The sequence below is a fragment of the Amblyomma americanum genome, chromosome 2 (assembly GCF_052857255.1).
Source record: "Amblyomma americanum isolate KBUSLIRL-KWMA chromosome 2, ASM5285725v1, whole genome shotgun sequence".
Lineage (NCBI taxonomy): Eukaryota > Metazoa > Arthropoda > Arachnida > Ixodida > Ixodidae > Amblyomma > Amblyomma americanum.
In genome coordinates, this window is record NC_135498.1 from 172,252,986 (window position 1) to 172,265,295 (window position 12,310).

Genomic DNA, 12,310 nt, shown 5'->3' on the forward strand with positions numbered 1-12,310 from the left:
CGATAGCATTCCCGTTCTGCAGTGCGAAATGGGTTTCAAACTTCCGACGATTTCTCAATGGATTCGTAGAATGCGAGGAGTCTCTGTACACTGTGCGTTCTTGAAATATCGCCTTTAACATGCGAAACAATGCATTATGTGGCAAAGCTTTGATCACAGCGAGAAAAAGTATCACAAATTGCCCTGGTCGTCATGAGATTCGCGCAAAAAGCAGCCAAATTGCATTTGTACATCACTCGCGTTGATTGAAGCGAAGACCTAGCGTCACTGTTTATCTGAAGGCATGCGACTAGCACTGAAATAAAAGAATGAACTCAACGCTAGCCGACAGGAGTAGCACTAGGATGGACAAGTAGTGTGTTAATTGCGAAGTCGCTGTTTATTTCAAGCATTCCTTTCTTCGCACGAGCGCTCGTCATGGATTCAAGCGTTAAACGAACATTAACCAACTTTCGCAATTTCCGATATTTCAAGCAGTGATTTCTTTGCGATCTTCATATCTGAGAAAACTCGGCCTCGAAATTAGATATGAAAAAAGAGGAGCAGTTCGCCAGTAGGAACCACATAACATAGCCTGGGTTTATTTTGATGAATTGGATCAAAACTGATCGGCTTCTTCGGCCAGTTTGAAAAGTCGCCTTTCTTGAAGTGTGTCGTCGCCGTGTTGAAGAATCACCAATTTGCGCACATAGTAGAAAGACAAATTAAACTATCGATGGGAGTACCTGCCTTACTGTGCTTCAAAAAGATGCGTACCTTTGCACCCGTTTTCTAGGAGAGCGACCGGGCGTGTGTTGCGTGGTCCATCTGCTACGCTTTTGCCGACAGAAAAAAGGTAGGCATGTACAGAGGTGTAGTCAAGTTTATCGCAATTTTCATGACAATGATTTGATCTCTGTTGTGGCAGCACACATGGACGGATGCTAGGAGTCGCCCCTTTGAAAAGATGTGGTGGGAGATGCGACTGTGCTCGCTACTTTTTGTTGGTATTTTTTAACCAACTTTTATTATTTATTTATTTAATGCATACTTAAAGCCTCATTTCAGAGGCTGTGGCAGGGTTGGTGCATAATATACAAGGAGCGAAAAGGCCGCCGCGCTGGCTCAGTGGTTATGGCACTCGGCTGCTGATCCAAAATATGCGGGTTCTATCCCGGCCTTGGAAGATGCATTTCGCTGGCGGCAAAATGCAAGAGGCCCCTGTATTGTAGGATGCGCACCGAGAAGTCGAGATGTGATACCTACTGCATCGTTTGCTTTCCTCAGAAACCAATTTTCGTATTAAAATTGTAACGTATCCATAAATGTCGAAGTGGTGTATGTTGGAACCAGAAATAACTGTAGTATGTCGTAACCAAGGCGCCGCGGTGGGTCAGTGGTAATGGCGGTCGGACGCGGGTTCTATCCCGAGCGCGGCGGTCGAATTCCGATGGAAGCGAAATTGTGGTAGCCCGTGTACTCTGCGATGTTAGTGCACGTTAAAGGACACCAGGTGGTCGAAATTTCCGGAGCCCTGCACTACGGTGTCCCTCATAGCCTGAGTCGCTTTGGGTCGTTAAACCCCACAAACCATTAAACATCAACAAGGAGAGAAAATGGAAAAAAAATGAAACAGGTATGCAGACAGAACACATACACTGTAAAAAAAGTGTGTAAAATTACAGGCGTTTTTGCAGAAATTTACTGTTGCCGCACGGAAAAAATCTGTTACTGGAAAAAACAGAAAGGTGATCAAGCAAAAAAACAGACATTTTCTGTTTTTGACCGCCGTGGTCTAGTCACGTGCGTCTCTATTAAGAAGTAAGCTACGAATAATGCACCTGAACACCTTAAAAACATCCGTTTATTTTTTAAAGCCTAGAGTGTAGTAAACTAAATTTTTCGCACAACTAGTACTATGTGGTTGCTTTTGATGCGGAGCTGCACTTCGCAAGATGACTTCCGCATGAAGAGGGGCTTGGTGTCTTCGTGCATCGATTTATTCGTTTCATTTGGAAAGGTGAGTGAACAAACAATCTCTGCCACTTGATACAGACAGTGTGATTTGCTTTGTGTCACCGGTGGAAATCTCTAAACTATATTGTAGATGTTGCGTGCGATGGAGGTGGATTACTGTAGCGAAATATTAAGGCATGGGCACATAGCTCGCATCTCACTAAATAGCGGGAAAGCCCTAGCCCTGCGTAACTTTCATCCTCCGCCTTGCGGTTTCAAGCTGCCTACGCTCCGTAAACTGTTCATGGTGAAGGTGCAGCTTTGACACGCAGTTAAAAGTTAAAACGAACAGGACGAGCGCTCACGCGCGAATCACTTGCCGCCGCGGACGCCGCCGTAGCGGCAAGCGTCGTGTGTCTATTCCATATTTCATTGTGCTAGCTTCTAAATCGTGCCGCGGCCTCGCTACCGCAACCACGCAGCCCTTAATTTTCATCGCATTCACGATTGCCTCTAAAGGCTATCTGAAATCTTTGCAGCGTGTTTTAACGTGGTGTGTGCGTTAAATTTGAGATCTGCCAGGGCTCGGGTTCTCGCTTGAGCTTCGACTCGCGGCATTGGCCGCCGCGCCGACTGCCGTCATTCGGCCGGCGCACCGGCCACTCGCGCGAGCCGAACCAGTCTCGCGAGATTCCAGCCCTGCGCCAGCTTGTCGTTTCGAATGCAGCGGCATCGCATCTTGCTCACGCGGAGCTACGGCTGAGCGGAGGCCGTTCGGCTCACGGTATCTTTGAACTCACGAGTGTTCAGACTCTGCATGCGTACGTGAACTTTCTCGAGTAAACAAAGCTGCGGTCTTGGCCCTTGCCTAGCTGTCGACAAGCAACGTCGACCCGGAGGTGGATCGTTCGTTTCCAGCTTTGCGGTTGCTACGCGGCCTGCGCTCCCCCGTGTATTGCGGTGGAGCATGTCTTCGCCTCAGTAGGCTCGGCGGCCTGGTCGCCGCCGCTGTATCGGCATAAGCGTCAAATAGATTCCACACGGCTTTTGCTATGGCTGTGAAATATAATCTGAAAATTTTAATGTTGAATATGCTGTTTGATCGGTTTGTCGGCTAATGAGACTACCATATTGGACTATATCACGTATTACGGACAGTTCTGGACGGTGAGATGCATGTTATGCGGGGAACGGGTCGTCGGTCACCCGCACGTGTCAGTTCTCTTCGGAGGCTGGCGCAGAATTGCAAACGGCGTAGATGCTTGACAGCATGCTTAAATTACAATGAAATGAACACTACCTGAACTCGAGGTAGTAAAGGACTAAATACTGACACTTAATTACCGACCCTTAATTAGCGATAAACAATTAGTGAATAAAATGGCTATAAATGCTCCGAATGTAATCAGACGAACGGTATTTGACCTGGAGGTAGTAAAGGAGAAATGGTGACCTCTGATAAGTGACCCTTCATTAGTCAAAAGCAATTAGGGAATTAAATTACCAGAAAATCAACCAAATCAACAGTACTTGAACTTGACATAGTAATTTAACAATTAGTAGTACCTGACTAGTGACCACTAATTAGTGAAGAGTAATTAGTGACTTAAATAACCAACATTCTCCGAATGTAATCAAATTAACAGTACTTGAACTGGACATTGCAGAGAACTAAATATACTTGTATTGAATAAAACTGATTACTTATAATCAGTTTTGGTCCAGTTTGGCTGAGGTCAGTTTTTGGGTGAACCATGCTGAAATTTGGCGGTGGCCCGGGCACCAAATTCCAAGTTAACTCATGTTCGGGTCATGGTTGACCCTGGTTATGGCTATCATGTATAGGCACAGTGTCATCACTATGCTTGGCTAACTGTTATAGTGTTCCTATGCAGCTGCTGCTATGCAGCTGCTTCACAAGTAAGCAAGAGCAGAATTTTCTTGGGGTAGGAACCTCCGGATTAGTGCTTTCGCGCTAAAAAACTGGCAGAAATGCATTCACAACCTGAGCGGAAGGCTCCCGGCCTTTGTAAAGTAGTAGATACTAACTTAAGGCATCCGCAATCACGCTGCAGCTCAGTCAAGAGAGCCTGTAACTAAGCCAAAATAAAACCGCAATCATCACGCACTAGTGCATGGCCGCGGTATTCAAAGCAAATGCGACGATAGAAGTACAACGTGGACTAGCTAACACTGATCATCCATTTACTTTGCGTGACAGATGCATATATCAGAGAACAAGCCTAAATAACAGCTCCTATGTAAGGCACTGTTTGGGTTTCAGTATAAAAAAAGAAAACGACTTCTACCATGTTCAGGACAGGTGTGTTCAAGCTTATGTATTCAAATGCATGCTGTTCACAGTACAAATTAGTATCTACGGTGCTGCTATACTAATTGGTTGAAAGTCAGCATGCGAGGCATCTCCCAATTAATGATTGATCATACTGAGCTCAAGGCAATTTTTATCTAACGTATGTACAATCGTGGTAGCGCAGGAAGGATGAGCATCACGATCGACAAAAAATGTACAATTAAGGTGACGCGTTAAAGCTGAAAAATAAGAAAGGTGGCTTACTTCCTGCTGTGGCGGCAAGAACTAGTGGCGCAGGTTAAGTGCACATCTCCCGTACTCCCATACTCTCCCAGTTTTTATCCTTGTATAGCTAACAATCTTAAAGTTATGTGGATAATAATTTAATTATTTCCATTCTGGTTTTTTCAGTGATGTACTCCTGCAGCATATGCAGCAACATTACTTCGTCCCTCTCTTCCTTCTACAAGCACATCGCTTTGCACAAAAATGTGAACCAGTTCCGCGTCAAGTGCCCTTTTCGAAGTTGTTGCAAGACGTTCCGTAAAGTCGGCAGCGTGTACAGCCACATATGCCGTGAACACAGACAAGCACGACGTGTAGAAGGCGAAAGCCGCAGTGCTATAACTGTTCACAGATGTGACTTCGTGTGCTCTGTGGATGCCTGCATTCAGCTCTGCAAAGATTATAAATCTCTTGTGGCACACTTGAAATGTCACATTACCGAAGGGACAGAGGTGAAGTGCCCATTTCAGAACTGCAGCAAAGCGTACAAGAACAAGGCTTCTTTCTCCTCCCACCTTTCACGCTACCACGTAAAGGCCACAAACTCAGCTCCACAATCGCAGGTTCAAACTATGGTCAGTGCAATTGCTTCAGAAGCTGTCACAGGAAATATTCAAGCTGCTGAGAACTCCTGGGACAACGAGCTTGAAGAAGCTCCAATTGCAAGTACTCATGAAGGTTCCCCCAGAGACTGCCAGGAAACATGCAGTGACGAAGTTACTGATGCTTTCGCTCATCTATACCTGAGATTGCTGTCAGAGCGTCACGTTCCTTCATCCACTGTGCAGCTGATAGCAGAGGCTATATATGACATTCAGACCGCTAATGTTTCGATGATGACTTCCATTCTTAAAGCTAGGCTCAAACATGTTGTGTGCAGTGAAGAAGTTGACAAGATAATCGACGAAGCTTTTGAAGCAGATCTTGTCTTAGCTGTGCACAGAGATCCGGGTGGTGTGTTCCGCAGTAAGCACACCCGTAACTTGTATTTCAAGAAACGCTTTCTCTTTGTGGAGCCTGTTACAATACTACTGGGAAGAAACAAAAGAAATAGGGATGCAACATTCTACTACGTGCCAGTATTAAAAACACTGGAGGCCATGCTAGAAAATGAAGCTGTGGTTAAGCAGTGTGATGAACTCTTACCAAACACCAACAGAGTAATGAAAGACTTCACCGATGGCAGTGTTTTCAAGTCTATTTTACTTTACAAGGATCATCCAAAAGCGTTAAAGCTAATTCTTTTCCAGGATGCTTTCGAAGTCGTAAACCCACTCGGTTCTGCGAAGAAGAAGCACAAGCTGCTTGCAGTTTATTTAATTCTTGGCAATCTTTATTCATGGAAGAGATGCTCAACTGACTCCATCAAGCTCTGCTTGCTTTGCAGTGAGACTTACTTTAAATACTTTGGTCAAGACAAAATATTTGCACCCCTGATTGATGATCTGAAAAAGCTCGAAGCAGGCACAGTCGTCACTACAAAGGGCACACGTCTGATTGGCACAGTGTGCGCAATCCTCGGTGACAATCTTGGAAGCCATGGAATTGGTGGCTTTGTTGAAAACTTTAGCAATGCAACACACATCTGCAGGTTTTGTTTGGCGGAAAGAAGAGACCTCTTCTCTCCACTTGCATTGTCAGGTGTATTCGAGCTGAGAACACCAGACAATTACAACAGTGCTGTCCTAACCTTAGCAGCCGATAGCTCCTTAAGTGCAGAAAAGGGAGTAAAGTTTAGGTCTTTGTTCAACGACCTGAAGTATTTCGACGTTTGTGCACCAGGGCTTCCCCCTTGTTTGGCACACGATCTTTTTGAAGGCATAGTGTCATTCGACCTTTCTTTGTATATACAATATTTTGTCACGGTTTGTGAGTGGATTTCTCTAGAGGATCTCAATAACCGTATAGGTGGCTTTCCTTTTAAGCGCAGCGACCTCAATGACAGACCATGTGAGGTTCCTGTAAAGAAATCACTTGGAGGCCATGCTATTCAGAACTGGAATATGGTTCGTTTTCTTCCCCTCTTCCTAGTCGGTTCCGTTCAGTCTACAGAGAATGAGGTCTGGAAGCAGGTTCTGTTGCTGTCAGAAATTGTTCTTTTAGTTACTGCGCCAGCAGTTACAAGTGCAATGGCTATGAGGCTCCAAGATATCATCGAAGATTACATGACAAGCAGAGCAGCTCTGTTCCCAAATATTCCATTGAGGCCAAAACACCATTACCTTCTTCACTATCCAATGCTTATTATGCAGTTTGGTCCCCTGATCAGATTGTGGACAATGCGATGCGAGAGCAAACACAGCTACTTCAAGAAATGTGCTAGAAATTGTCAAAATTTCAAGAATTTGACGTTGACTTTATCTCAGCGGCATCAGCTTTTCCAAGCTTACAAGAACACAGGAAGCAGTACTGACGTTCTCGACAATGCATCTACTTTCATGATCAGCCTTTGCAGTCCTGAAATTCAGAACGAAGTTCGGGAAGTTGTTTCTGATGAAGGGGAAATTTTCTCAACACAGCAAGCAACTATTCGGGGTCTGTTGTATGAGTGCAAAATGCTAGTTGTAATGTCACGGCAGAACGGCGAACTAAAGTTTGGGGAAATACAGCTGATCCTGTCGAAAGATGCCCGGCATTTTTTTCTTGTAAAAACTGTTAGTACATCGTATGAACCAGGAATGCAGTATTTTAACATCTTAAGTAATGACGGTCCAATCAAGTGCATTGAGCTCGACAGCTTGCTTGACAACACACCATTAATCCAGTACAACCTTGCCCGCTGCAGTTATCCTGTTTTTGTTTTGAAGCATGGATTACTTGATGGAGTTTGAACTGCGTTTCAGATAGCTGCAATGGAGTTGGAACAACGAATTTCCAACTGGCTGCCAGCCCTGGACAAGGAGATTGTAGAGCTGACAGTCCAGAAGCTGCAGCAATGTGGTGTAGAGTCCCTGGAACATCTGAAGTATGTGGTTGAAGAGGATTTGCAATTTTTAAAGCCCATCAGCAGAAGGATTCTTCTTGAAAGGTTTCACTCAGCGGCTACGCCCAACCCACCAGTGTCACTTTCTCCCAACGACATTCAATCGCCTACAAGCACACAGTGTGCAAGCTTTTCTACACCTTGGGAGGTTTTCCCACCACAGCTTATGAAGGCTTGCCAAGAAGGGAAGCGTCCAGTAAAGAGCGACTTGAATGAAATGGTACGACTTGTGAGTGACCATATTCTTGCCATAAACAGGAAGCCAGGTCGCAAGATCTTGAGGGCCATCGCAGCTGAAATTGTGAGCCATTACCCGAAGACATTCGAGGACACCCTAAATGGGGCAGTAATTGGCTCGGGTATTGAGACACTCTTGTGGAAACTTGAAAACTGTGTTAACAACAAACGAAGGCCAAGCTCTGAGCAGCCACATCAGTTCGAACCGGACGATGAACTGGACTTGAGTGTCAAACGAGTGAAGATTCAGAGAGACTCATATGGGTGTGTGGCATGGCAACCAAAGCTTCCATCTGACGAGACTGCTGACTCACAGGAGAAGAAAAAAGACGACTTGCTGTCGCAGTTCAGGCTTGCGTTTCCAGATGAGACCATGGTTGCACAGCTCATGTCAGAGACTTATGCATCACAACGTCAGCTTATCAATGCATCCAAAAATATTCGAGACATTGAGCGAAGCTGGCCATTTCTGTTTCAGGCAAAGCACCTGACCAACCACGTAAACATCTTGCTAGGCTCAAATGTTGCAAAGACTTTCGATGACCGACTAAAGACTGTTGGACGGCAAGTTTTTCGTTACGCACACAGCCAAGTAAAAAAAGAATGTGTGAAGTCTTGTCTCCAAGAAATAGAAGCTGCCAAAACTAACAGGAAGTCAATGGCAGTTGAATACGAAGCCATGCCACTACTACTGCTCGCAATCTTCGGAGAAGACAAAGAGCTGTTTTACAAGCTAACAGAGGTAAAAACTGATAAATTTAGTTTGCATTATTTCCTTGCAGTCGTCGCACGTTAATGCACAATGTGAAGTGTCCCATTAATTTATTCCTCCCAATAATCAAGTCAGCGCTGCCTTTTATAACAGTAGTGCAGTGATTGTTTTACCCACGTCTCTAACATTTGTACTGAGATAACAGAAAAATCTGGAAGTTTTATGTCAACCTTGCCCATAAACAAAAATTTATCCTCAAAGCCAGCAGACTTGCTGCGGTGTGTTTTAGCGTGCGACGCAATGGTAACTCATATTTAAGGGAAATGGCGTCTGTGTTGAGGACTTAAGGTAACATTTTTTTTTTATTACATGCCATTGACTGATCCTAATGCTAATGCACATGTGAATTGGATTTTTCATATAAGGAGATGGCCAGCGACGATGACTTGGGGGATCTGCCAAGCTGTCCTTTCATCTGCGCGAAAGGTAAGATACTGATGACTGACTAAAGGGGCAGTTCTTAAAAAAATTGCTGAAAAATGCACTAAATGGTGCTACCTTGTCCGAAATGCAAATCTTTATTTTATTAGACAAATGTATGCAATTTATTAAAAGACACTTCCCGCTGATTGAAATGCTTAATGAGTATTGCTGGCTCGATGTGCCTATCATATATAGGTCAATGCAATCTTCGTCGTTATCCCTTCCTCGTTATTCACTTATCCTCCTAAACCTAATGGTGATGGACCCACCCCTCTGAATAAAGACTTTACGTGTAACTGAAAGACATAATAAAAAAGAAGGACAAAGCGAATAATAATGCTTCCTTCCAACTCTTTTCCAGGATGGACTTTTCTCACTGCTAATTCATACACAATCTGCGTGGACACCCATCCAGTGCTTCATGCATCGAAGCCAGACGAGGCCTTCAAGCTGCTGTTCTTTGCCCATTTTGCTTTTAACATCCAGTACCAGAAGGAGACGAGCCTGTGCTTGGAATTCACACAGAGGTAAGAACTGAAGCCAATGTTCACTCACCTGTACACTTGCCTGACGTCACAGCACGTCCTGTGCAAATGCATACTGCAGTCTGCCAATCTTCCAGAACCTTATTTAGAAAAGCGGTTACTACGCTGCTAAACTGAGTGTACGCGAAGAAAATGCACTTCAACTGAAAAGCTTTTTGAACAGTGTGCGTGTTCATCGAGAATATCATACTGTCAATGAAGTTTGCTTATAGAGGCGAAAGTTGGCATTTCTTCAGTTTGGCATTGAACTAGCACTGGGACGCAATAATGCTAAAGATATTTGGTAGTGTGCTGTATTATAGGAGCAGCAGCGAAGAAAATTTGCTTTAAGGTAGGGAGTTTTAGCAACATTGTAGTACAAGAAATTAATAATTGATTTACCATTGACTGACGTAATAACATGCCCTCATTATCCAGTCTCATTTTTGAAAATATGTGTCAAACAGCGAGACGTCATAAAGAAACCTTTTATCTCTATAGTTAACAGTACAGCAGCAGCTTGGGATCACGCCTGTGTGCTGTCTATTAGTTCTGCTGGAAGGCTAATGCAAGAGCATACAGACAAGGATGCATTCTAGTAAATGTGAAGGTCTGAGATCAGGTATTTTGTTTGTTTTGTTATAATAAAGCACAACACCAAAAACAAAGCAAGTGACAAGCACGCAACTGTATTATAAACGTTAATTTTTTTTTAACCTTTGCAGCCTTTTATTTTAAAAAGTGTGAGAAATGCGCCGGTGCTTTCTATTGTGCTGGATTGTACTGCAAAGTGGACATTATGTACCTCATAAGGATGAATAATTAGACGATTAATCAGCTTAAATTAGCTAACAAACTTTACTATTTCTGCTTTTTAAAGGGAAGGTTGTATTGCAAAATTTATCTGGCAACATCGAAGGTTAGGCTTATTTTTAAATTTTGTTACTCGGCAATGTATTTCGAAGTATCGAAGGAAAGCTTGTTCAATTGGCTGGCCCACTTTACCTATCTATACAATGCCGTAACTGCGCATCGTATTCTTGCCGAAATCTAGTTAACTTATACATCATTAATATACACTAACTGTGCCTGTACTTGCTGCATGCATTAGAAGTGCGAGAAGCGATTTTTCTATGAATATGCAATGGTGGAAAGCTGACTCAACGAGCTTTCGTATGTGTATTTTTGTTGGTCGATGTCTGGAATGATACTGCCATTTAGGAGTATTTAAAAACAGCTCATATTCAAAGTTGACGACCATCAATTTTGCAACATAACCTACCTTGCTTCCGAGATGAAAAATAGAAAAGTCAGTCAAAGTTAATTATGTAACTACAGATACATTTGAGGCACCTAATGTCTGCCTTGCTGTACAGTCCAGCTCAGAAGACCACACCGATGTAGCTAAGTATTTAAAACATATCTTCAAAAGTGACAAAAATCACCCTGTATATAAAATATCAATCGGAAGGAAAAAAATGTCTCTCCCGCTCTTTTTCTGCTGCATCTCACACACACACACTTAAGGTAATGGAATCGGGGTACGGATTTCAGGCTGTTTTTTATGAGAGAGGGGTGCGTCCTGACATGGCAAACCATTGTAGCAAGGTAGGCAAAAGAGACCTAACGTTTTATTAAAGCACGTTTCTCCTTGTTTTATCCGTTCAATCCTCCTCATTCATAGGGCCACATGTACTGTAGTGGCTATGAGTTCCTAGGGCGCATAAGCTACGAACTAGTCCGACACTTTTATCATTACCCACTGGATCAAAACCTCACTTGTGGAGTTGAAAGTCGATCTCAAGTAATTCAATATGTGGTAGTAAAATGAGGTGATCACTGAGAAGCAAGGTGCTTAAATGACTTCAGTAGCATCCTAGATACTTCTGTTTCCAATGGTACCTGTATGACCGGAAACTCCAACACATGCCTCGTAAACAATGACATTGTAGAAGCATCGTATGCTCTTTCCGCCCAGCACTGCCTGTGAGTCATGCTGATCTGTGGTTGTTGATAAAACGAATCTTGCTACTTTATCGCTATGAGGAGCTTGAAAAGAAGGTTTGAGCAGCAAAGTGATGCCTCACAAAGCTAGAGTTTTATTTCTGGGTGGGAACAGGTAAGATATTAGTGTTTTTTTTTTACTTAGCTTTTAAGCCTCACAACGTAGCGGATCATATATGAGACCTGATTTTTTTAACACATCCGCCCTTGTCAGAGTGGTTGTGCAAGTGTAGAACGAATATATTTTTGTCTTTCAACTATAAAAATTAAGTTTTTGTGCCTGGTCGTTAGTGATAGCTCATGGCTCTTTGTTTCAGGGCTATTGCAGGTATTAATCCTGCAAGAGGAACAAAGGTGCAAAAGAATGGCGGGAAGCAGCACTGCCTGTCACCAAGAGTGGCTGCACTCGTAACGGCTTTGAAAGACTATGACTTTTAGATTTTTAGTTTCTGTTGCTTGTGTTGTATAACATTTTATTATGTTGGGCTCAGAAATAGTCTTCGAGCTATAGAAGACTGCTGATGCTGATGTGACTTTCGATTTAATAAAGTGTTCATTCATATCAAGCTGCTTGGCTTTTGGTTCTCAGGCAATGCTATACTGATGAAAATCAGTGTTGTGCAAACGTTTCATATTTAGATATTCTTAAATTACTTCACGCAACTTCCCTCGAGCAACGAATTATGTAATATCACACTTTCATTGGCATAAACGACGCAAAGATCGTATTTGTAATTTAATGAGCCCTTGTGCTTGCACAGAAACCGTATTTTGTGCGGGGAAAAAATTGTAATAAAAGAACAACTAATAGTAAACAGAACATTGCAGGAATT

The 12,310-nt window shown here is 43.2% G+C and overlaps 1 protein-coding gene across 2 annotated transcripts; it reads left to right on the forward strand.

Moving 5' to 3' along the window:
* The first annotated feature begins 1,665 nt into the window (after positions 1 to 1,665).
* LOC144122001 (uncharacterized) lies at positions 1,666 to 12,043 on the forward strand. 2 transcript variants are annotated; one of them, XM_077655496.1, is made up of 5 exons: positions 1,666 to 1,999; positions 7,378 to 8,496; positions 8,892 to 8,952; positions 9,311 to 9,476; positions 11,795 to 12,043. In XM_077655496.1, exons 1-5 carry the CDS (start codon positions 1,898 to 1,900, stop codon positions 11,913 to 11,915), a joined length of 1,569 nt encoding a protein of 522 aa, XP_077511622.1. In that variant the 5' UTR covers positions 1,666 to 1,897; the 3' UTR covers positions 11,916 to 12,043. The 2 variants fall into 2 exon arrangements, with proteins under 2 accessions (XP_077511622.1, XP_077511623.1); XM_077655497.1 differs by having other exon boundaries at positions 1,960 to 1,999; positions 4,661 to 8,496.
* The last annotated feature ends 267 nt before the right edge of the window (positions 12,044 to 12,310 follow it).